The sequence below is a fragment of the Dermacentor variabilis genome, chromosome 6, assembly GCF_050947875.1.
Source record: "Dermacentor variabilis isolate Ectoservices chromosome 6, ASM5094787v1, whole genome shotgun sequence".
Classification (NCBI taxonomy): Eukaryota; Metazoa; Arthropoda; class Arachnida; order Ixodida; family Ixodidae; genus Dermacentor; species Dermacentor variabilis.
This window is the reverse complement of record NC_134573.1, coordinates 158,496,455-158,505,875: the sequence shown is the minus strand read 5'-3', so window position 1 is coordinate 158,505,875 and position 9,421 is coordinate 158,496,455. Positions and strand designations below refer to the sequence as shown.

The 9,421-nt window shown below is 46.7% G+C and overlaps 1 protein-coding gene across 1 annotated transcript in view; it reads right to left on the bottom strand.

Annotated features, from left to right (window-relative positions):
* Positions 1–283: 283 nt before the first annotated feature.
* The window catches only part of LOC142585562 (17-beta-hydroxysteroid dehydrogenase 13-like), a 173,069-nt gene continuing 163,931 nt past the window's right edge, over positions 284–9,421 (bottom strand). Inside the window, exons 4-6 of the mRNA XM_075696403.1 lie at positions 7,870–8,007; positions 5,908–6,033; positions 284–5,059 (exon numbers count right to left, since the gene is read on the bottom strand). Coding sequence (XP_075552518.1) covers positions 4,987–5,059; positions 5,908–6,033; positions 7,870–8,007 — 337 coding nt within the window. The 3' untranslated portion in view covers positions 284–4,986. The remainder of the gene's footprint in view (positions 5,060–5,907; positions 6,034–7,869; positions 8,008–9,421) is intronic.

Sequence of the window (9,421 nt, the reverse complement as noted above, 5' to 3'; positions counted from 1 at the left end):
AAACCCATAAAAGAAGTTCGTGGAAAATTTCGCTGAAAACTGCTGAATCCTCTAAAACACATAATTTTGCTGTCAGGCGAGCCTAAGATAAGGCTGAAATAGCGCAAAAATTTGTACATGTGGAAACACTACCGATAACGCCAGCGTTAATAATTTTACGAACCTTTTCCAGCTCCTGTGAAGTCTGTAGTCACGGTTCATCGAAGAGCAGGCAGCCGGATGCTGCGAGGCGGTCTGCCCGAAAGTATACTTTGCGAACCAAGAGGCGCTTCATTTGTTGTTCTTTTATTCGATACAACTTCAACAACTCAATCTGAAAGTGCTGTCCACCTCCGTAACAAGATACTTCGTTGTGTGCGTAAGGTAACAGCGTTTGAGAGAACATAAAAAGAAAGAATGCATAGAAAATTCGTCACCATCAAATAGTATAGGTGCACGCTAGACAGCAACGTAGCACTGTGCAGAAATAAATGTGTTGACTACAAAAGCAAAAGGCAAAAGTGATTTCGGAAATGCATGCCACTCCGAGTAACTCATACATGAAATAAAGCGAAGCTGTAAAAGGAAGTTCTGACACCCCACGGTACTTTTAGGGGGTCTGGTTCGGCACTGCTCGTAAACTACCTGGCTTTTGCCAACGCTTCACTATTGCATATTCTTCAACATAAGATAGTCCTTTTCAAGCACTTCACTAATTCCGAGCTTGGCATTTCTGTACTCTGCTATATGCGACGCAATTTCCTGTAGGTAGCGCCGGCATCGGGTTGCGCTTTGCCATGACTTGTTAGGGCTGCGTTGCTGACTCATACAGTGATCATACATTACAGACGCCAGCGTATGGCTGAGCGCTCTCATTTGAGACCTCGGGGTGCCATTTAGGACATCGGTGATTTACGGTCCAGCGCCTCTTTAACGAAATGACACCTGTATAACGAAAGAATAATTTCGTCCCGCTTCTATCGTGAGCTGTGCGGTGCGCGACCCCTTTACAAACAAGTGTCCCGTATAACGAACGAACGAATGACATCGGAGCACCCAAGCACTTCGTTGCAGAAGGCGTTTGACTGCGTCGGCCATATTTCAAGATTTAACGTGGCGGCATTTTGAGCCAATAAGAGAGCCCGTAGCAGTCCTTCGGGCCAATCAGAGCTGACGATATGGCAGAATTCGCCGACGTCCAGAGCAGCACCCCTGGCCACACGGTCGCTTCGCGGTCTCCGACGCAGGCTGTTCGCAGGCTGACATTTGACGTCGACCCCGTCGCACGCCAGCGTTCACCGCATCTGCGTGATAATCCTTGTGGAACTCCCTTCAACCGCTTCGCTGTAGAATGGTCACTACGACCTCTCCGCTTGCCTACAAGAGAGGACAATCTAAATCGCGAAAGAAAGCAAAATTGCACCCTTAAAAGTGAATAAGGGTGTAGATCGGTCTCTAACCCGCGCCATTAAACCCTTTGTGGGTATAAGGGTGCGAGTTATAGACCGATTTACACACTTCTTTCCTATTAAGGGTGTAAATCATGTTACAGTGAAGTCGTCACCGAAAGAGGGACCCCGTTTGTCGCGCCATTTCGTGCCGGCGCGAAAAGCTATGCTACAACGAATTGGCGAACTTCTTGCAAGCGCACATCGGCTTGCATGGCCAACTGCGTCCTCCAAGGCCAGCCAGGACTTTTCTTCGCTTCACTTAGCACCCAAAAAGAAAGGCTTGTTCGAGTTAAGCTTAACATGAAGCTTTAGCACCAAATCAAGCTAGACACATCGTCGACAGACCAGGCTACGTTTTGTGCATACTTTGATAGTAACGACTGCACAGCGCAGAGCGTACACAAGCGGCTCCTCTTCTTAACCATTAATTGCGCACAAGGGCGTGAAAATATACAAGTGAAAACACTGAAGTCTAAGACTCAATGCTTGCTTAATACAATGTGTAAGGTCCTGCAAAATGGTTAAGCTTTTAACGTGAGTGACCCTGGCGTTTGCCCCGTACGAAAAAAACAAAACACGATAAAGAACTCTTCTCAGGCATAGCCAAATGGCTCACATGTTGATTTGCAAGAGCGCATTGCGATTCAAGTACAGTAACATTCCGTACGCGAAATGCTGAGAGCAAAATCTGACAGAAAATAATGTGAACGAAGACATTTGAGTACACTCATACTTAGACGCTGAAATTTAGGGTACCCATGTGACCATTTATTTATATTATACTTCGTGGAGTATAAAGAATTCGAAGAAGTTTATCCTAAAACCGTTTGACTGCATGTTGAAATGAGAACACAGAGCACGGGCAGCAGCGATTTCGGCAGTTCTGAGTTTTTTTTTCTCGCTCGTTTCTACACGTGCACGCACGTTTTTCGCATATGGGACGAACCCGTTATGAAACGAATATGTTTGATATGTAGCAGCTTCTATTATGGACACGAGAACCTGTTATGACGAGTCACGAAATGTACCCTGGGGATGTACAAACTGGGTATGTTCAGCCGCATGAAACAAGTTTGTTTGGGCTGTCACATCGGCGGCGTAAGCGAGGTTTTCTTTTTTTTTAAGTCCTGTCCGAACAAGGTTACTGGATTTGCGTGTAAACACCGTTTACGACGCGCACGTGAAGTTTCTGTCTGAGCGAGGAGGTATCAGTCCCAAATGAAGGGGAAACTGCTATTGAGTTTCGATGCTGACAGCAAGCAGTTATTGTTAGACGAAGTGCTTTTAAGTTACCCGGAAACATAACATGATTGTTACAAAGGTTTGATGGTCACAGAAGACTGAAAAAAAAATGAAATACGTAATTTCACGGGAACTTGTGCTGTAATCCCAGAATGCAGCCAGACCCTGTCATTTATACGCGTTCGGTCGTGACTACGTCAAGCGGGCTTGGTACAAGTTGGCGCGGGATCGCTCAGAAATGTCCTTCGTTTTGCTCTAAATTGTGGTTTGAAGCAGTTTTTCCTTGATATGGCAAACAGAGAAGCCACGCTCTTTGTAACTACTCTAGGAAAGAAAAAAAGCAGGATATAGTTAACCGTGACGAGGTCTTAATACGCTAGTAGAAGTAGGCGTTCGTCGCAGAACCAGCATTAAACGCAGATGAGCCATCACATCGAAACGTCAATAAGAAGCACACATGTCTAACATTTCCTTAAAAAAAAATTATTCCCGCCATAATGCTTTGCACTGTACCGCAGGCACATTTCTTCATACATCTTACGGTGCAAAGTCAACCACCACTGATCCTAAATGTATTGCCGCAACGCGAGGCATAAAAATGCATAAACAGATTAAAGCATTTTGCCACCTCCCATCAGACAGACAAGGCGAGACGCTTTTGCGACTCTACAGCGAGCTGCACCTTGCATAGTAATTGGATAGCAATTTGCTTAACAATTGCACCCAAAGCGAAAAGAAAAAAAAAGTTAAAAAAACACGGAAACGAGACCCTAACCACTTCACACAGCCTCACACGTTGAGACAGAGTTACTTTTATAATGAACGTGTCTTCTTTTGCATACAAAGCCGCGCTGTAAATTATCAAATAAAAAGATTGTGAAGTTGCCGTTTACCGAAAAGTATTAGCCGTGTGTTTGGCATTTACTACGCTCTCCTTCAGCGCCTCCCTACCCTCTCCCAACTTTTTTTTTTCTACTTGGACTCTTCACTGCGTCATCTTGACTCGGGCGTGGCTTCGCAGTTGGCGCAACACTTCTTTGTCGTCGTTGGTGAAGATGTCTCAAACTGATTCTGCAACTACAAGCCGCCGAAGAAAGTGGAACAACGCGAGGGCGGCTGAGTTGAGTGCTTCCCGTCGTGCTATCCTGTAAAGCATAATTCGTAGTATCAAACTGGTTATAGTTATCTTTCTCTAGATTTTTTAATAGCTATGCCCATGGAAGAACGCTTCTGACGCGTCCCTGTCCGACAGCACTCGCGATGCGTCCTCGGGGTTTTGTGCGGCGAATGCCGAAGGCTACTCGAGGTCCTAGCTGTGCTAGAGAAAACGAACTTATTCTCTCGAGGTCAGACACTGAACAATTTGCAGAAACTAGTGAACGTGAGCGTAAGATGACTGCGCAGCCCAATTATCGCCTCCGTAGTTACTGGAAACCGTTATATGGCAGATGATGACCGTGATGCTTGAGAGACAGCTATATGTGGTGAGGTACAGTGATGCAGTAGTCGTTTATTGGTCGCTTTGGCTTGAAGAGTACGAAAAAACTGAAAGTTATTTTATAATCAATACGTGCAAACTAGATCAATAACAAAGAATATTCTCGAAATGTCAAGTACGCTCTTCTAAAGGTTTCAAGCACGACAAGCTCGTCGCTAACTCTACAACGAAAAGATCCGACGGGCCTTCGTCTGTGTCGTACGCTTTCTTCAATCTACTTACCCTGTTACACAAGCTTTAAACGCAAACCGGCTCGCAATTCGCGAGCGATAAATCACAGTGCTTCCCTCGCTTTACCGCCTTACACATAGATGAACTCCATTTTCGTCTTAACCTTAAAGGTGCATTTCCACTCTTCTATACGAACACGACGAGTACATCCATACGCTTCTTTTTTTTCACGCCATTTTCTTTCATCCGTGCACCACGCGACAACAAGCACACACACATTTTTGACGTGTCCTGGATCAATGCGCGCAGCGCTGAAGAGATTTCGCAGCAGGCATGGCCAAGCCGCAGTCACACGCGCACATCGAGAAGACGGCCGAATAGTACCTCTTCTAATATATATCGGCATCACGCGATGCAGAAAAGAAAACCAGAGGGCGCAATTCCCCCCCCTTCCCCCCAAGTCCTTTCTAGCACACACATCGGCTTCTTTGCCGACGCCTTCTCATTCGTCAGTTCAGCGAACGTCGCTAGTCGTCGGTCTTGGTTCGTCTGCGGCGGAGGACCACCGGAGACGAGCGAATGGATAGATGTGCATGTCTGATGATGCCGGCTGTGCCTAGTGGGAAGCTTAGGTGGGCGCCGCCATCACGCACTCGGCTTCTGGATGGAGCACGCGAGGAACCGCTGGATCAGCTTCTGTGCGTCTTCCGGCAGAGGTCTGCGCGCAGCAGGAGACGAAGGAAAGATCAGATCAACCGCTACACACGCACGGGGCACGTTTTTCTAAAGAAACAAGGCGATCTATCAAAGAGACTTGAGAAGGACCGTCTGTTGTGACAGTTGGTATTGCAATCTAAGTAAGGTGACTTAGCGCAGAGTTATGGACGGGCACAAACAACTCCTTTCGTCGCTTTCGTACAATGTCCGGACTTCGGGCGGATAGCGGCGCGCGGACCACTCGCTGCAACTGACACGGCGAACAGCGCTGCCACCGCAGCCGTTACTGTCACTGCTCGTCACTTGAGGCGAGACTGCCGTGTTTCTTGTCGGTACACTTTGTGTTAGAAGCGTTGCGGCAGACTAATGCGACATTTGAAACACGAGAGTATAGAACGAGAAGAAGAATGCGAACCGAGGGCCCCGATTTTGGCTTATCATGGCCATGTGAAGCCAAGAAAAGGCTTCTTTGTTTTTAACTGTCGGTTGGTTTTCATATGGTTGTGATTAACTAGCGTACACAGCATCACGTGTTACTGGTGTGCTCTTTAGCACGACTGTAAATGTTTTCAGTCTGCCTCACCCCCTTCCCCCTGTTTCTTTTATGTTAGCAACAATTCGCAGAAGCAAAAGAAACATGCATTCTCACGTTTGATTACGCTGCCGTTGCGAATATTTCCTGGTCACGGGGAAAAATACGTCTTTTTATGTGGCTTTAGATTCTTACTTTTCTTTTTCGCTGGACTGACTGATACGGCTTGGATATAGTACTATACATCGGTCACCGGTATGTCAACGCTGAGGGGTTGCGGTGGGGAGAGTCAAAACGGATATATAGATGTTTCTTACTTGAGACACTTGTACATGATCTCTACTATGCGGGGCACCACGATTAGCGACTCGTCGCGCTGGATGGCGTCCACCACCCGGTAGGCGACGTCTCGGGTGTCCATGATGGGCGTCAGCAGCGGGAATCTGCGAGCAGGAATCAGAATAGGGGCCCACTCTACGCTTGCAACAAAAGCAAAACAACAACAGCCGCAGAACTTACTTACTTACATACATACATACATACATACATACATACATACATACATACATACATACATACATACATACATACATACATACATACATACATACATACAAGCAAACAAATAAACAAACAAACTGATCTATGACTATTAGGTCGTTCGGAAGCGGCTGAAGGACGATTACACGTAGTACTTTAATGTGATTACGCGTAACAAATGAACTGATCGTTCTTTTGTTCGTTTGTTCGCGTTTCAATTTATGCTCGTGTATACCTGCATACTACGTCGATAGCACTGCCGCAGGCACGGGCGACTGAAGCGCCCGCAAGATATGAGCCATATGCCTGCAGGTTGTCTACAACAATGGACGCACATATACATTTTAACGGTCTAATAGACTTGCTTGGTCAGTTGAATTGATTGATTGATTGTGTGCGACATCCCGAAGCGTCACAGTGGCTATGAGAAATACCGCAATGGAGGGCTCTGAATTAATTAATGTTGACCATCTGGGCTTTTAACGTGCACCCACTGCTTGACAGATTAGTATTTTTGCACACCGCCCCACCGGATTTCGGCGCTTTTGGATAATCGTACGTGATATTCAACTGCACATAAAAAGAAACACTATTGAAGGGGTTAAAAAAAAAGTTAGCGCAAGGACAATGGCGTTTCTGTACTGACACCTACAGCGCATGGCGGGAGTTGCGCGTGCGGGCAACTCGTTGATCGCGGCCTCAAACATTGGTTGCCAGTATCCAGCTTTTGCTGCTATAGATGGCACCACATGAAAGGGATGGAAAACATTGTCCCTGTTGTCCAACATTGTCCAAGAGAAAAATAAAGACTGAATTGAATTGTCGCGCATGCGTGACAGCTCGCACTCGAACCAGAAAACCAGGCTGTACTTACTTATTCGGTGTGTGACGAATTGGCGACAACAGGCGTTACAGTGTTAAAGAGGCGGCCGCCGCCAGCGGCAGCCATTTTCGAGACGCGACGTCGTGCTTAATGTCAGAACGGCATAGTCACTTATCCACCGCGTCAGGTGCTCTAATAAACTCACTTTATACAACTGCGATGTGCAACCGGTGCTATGTTATGGAGAAGTGGTACATGTAATTGGTGCGGCGTTATGGATAAGTAATACATGCGGTGCTTCAATCTCTTTGAAATTTAATAGCTTTCGGCACTAAGTATGGACACTGCCCCGATAGAGCCAAACATGTACGGGCCACGAAAATCCATTAAAAATCCAACCTGTCTCGGCAGGGCTACGGACGCTGGGATCGCCGAACGACGTCAGTCCTTGGGCAGGCTAGCCTCTCACAACGTGCGAATCAGACAGTGATCGGCGGTAGGGAGCACGCAGTCATCACGACCGTCGGCACCGAATAAGGGAGCCGGCATATTGACCAACACTATTTCATATAGAGTATGTAAAGGCCACGGACGTTTACCTAGACAACTAAGGTACGTTAACGCAGCGCACGTAAGCAGCAAACACTCGAAGACGTTCGGAGCACGCAGACGGACGGATTGACAACGTAGACCATGAAAACGCTATGTTGTTCGCATGTAGCACAATATTGTACATGCCGGTAATTCGAATTATCAGGCTGCGTTGTGAAAGCTGCGAAAATTTTCATCATTTTTTTTTCTCAGATCCCGCGGTCCGTATTCTTTTGAAGCCGGCTGCACGTAAGGCCCTTGCGCTATTCTACAGTGCTTATCATCATAACGTGCACATTTACCCGCGTGTATATCGAACACGTACCTGGCGCCTACGTTGGGGAAGAGGCCGGTGTTGATGAAGACAGGGCACACGGTGGTGAGCTTGATGAACTCGAAGCCGGTATGGAAGAGTTCCTCCTCCAGAGCATACATGAAGCCCAGGGCCGCAAATTTGGAAGCACTGCGCAAGATATAGTTACAGTCGATAACGGTTCTTATGAGCTGGTAACTACAAATAGTACAGTGCCTGCCATCCCCAATGTCCAGGGAACGGAGGTAAAAGCGAATGTGCAACGTAGGAGTGCATGCACATACCCCGAGAATACTTCTTTTTTCACCATCAAGTTCAACCGTATTTCATTTCATTTCATTTTTATTTCCTTAAAGACCCCCTGTAGGGGGTTTTACATAAGGGGTGGGGTTAACGTGAGAAAGTAAAACATTTTTTTTTTCATGATGACAGGTGGGATGTAACTTTTTCTAGGAAGGTTGATGGACAGGTGATAGCTGCAATTTGATGGGGAAGGTCGTTCCAGTCGCTTGCTGTTCGGAGGAAGAATGACTTGGAAAATGTAGTCGTACGGGCACGTTGGCGTGAGACTTTCAGCGGATGACCAATTCGGCGAGACGTGCGTGATGGCGGTGCGCAGATGTATGGCTGCTGTTTGAGCTGGGAATAATAAAATTTGTGAAATAGGCACAGGCTAGAAATACGGCGACGGAGGGAAAGACTGCATAATTGGGACTGTAGCTTGAGAGATGAAACACTAATATAGGATGAGTATGAACGGTGAATGAAACGGGCGGCTCTGTTTTGAACAGCTTCTAAGGAGTCGATGAGGTAAGCTTGCTGTGGATTCCAGATGGCGGATGCATACTCAAGTTTTGGCCTGATTAATGATTTATAAGCAAGTAGCTTTACATTTTGAGGGGCGTCGTGAAGATGACGTTTAAGAATAGGTATAGGCACACGCAAGCTGTTTTGCAGGATAAATTGAGCCTGACAACATTCGTTACACTAGCTGCTTCGATACAGAGACGGAGAAAATTCCCTTATCTACTTATTTTTTGTTTTCGTTTTTCGCACGGTATTTCTACATAAAGAAGGTGGGAGCGTGAGGGAGGCGTATAAGTTAATAAAAATACATGCAGCAAAACGACTTCACAAACAGTGCGCGGTGTAAAGCGGCGCAATGAGAAATAACGGAACACTTTAGTGAAACAATTCCGCGAACACAGTGATTCAATAACACCACAGTGTGTAGAAGTATCACGCGCTTGCACATTCCTATCTCGTATGCTCGCCCACTGCAGGCACTCTCTCCCTTCTCATTCCCCGCCTTTTGCGTTAGCGCTCGTCACTCGCTTTTCAAAAGAAAAAAAAAGAGGGGGGGGGGGGAGAACTGAGAGGAATGGACACAATGGACAGGAGGAACTCAAACCAAGACGTCTTCGCGTACTATAGCAACACTATAGCCTTTCAAAAGCGCAGGCAGCTTCAAGGAAACGTCCCCTTCAAAACGTGGAAACCCGAGCTCGCGGGCAACAAATCACGACCGCAGGTGGAGCCGCCATTCGTGATCCCATAAAACCAC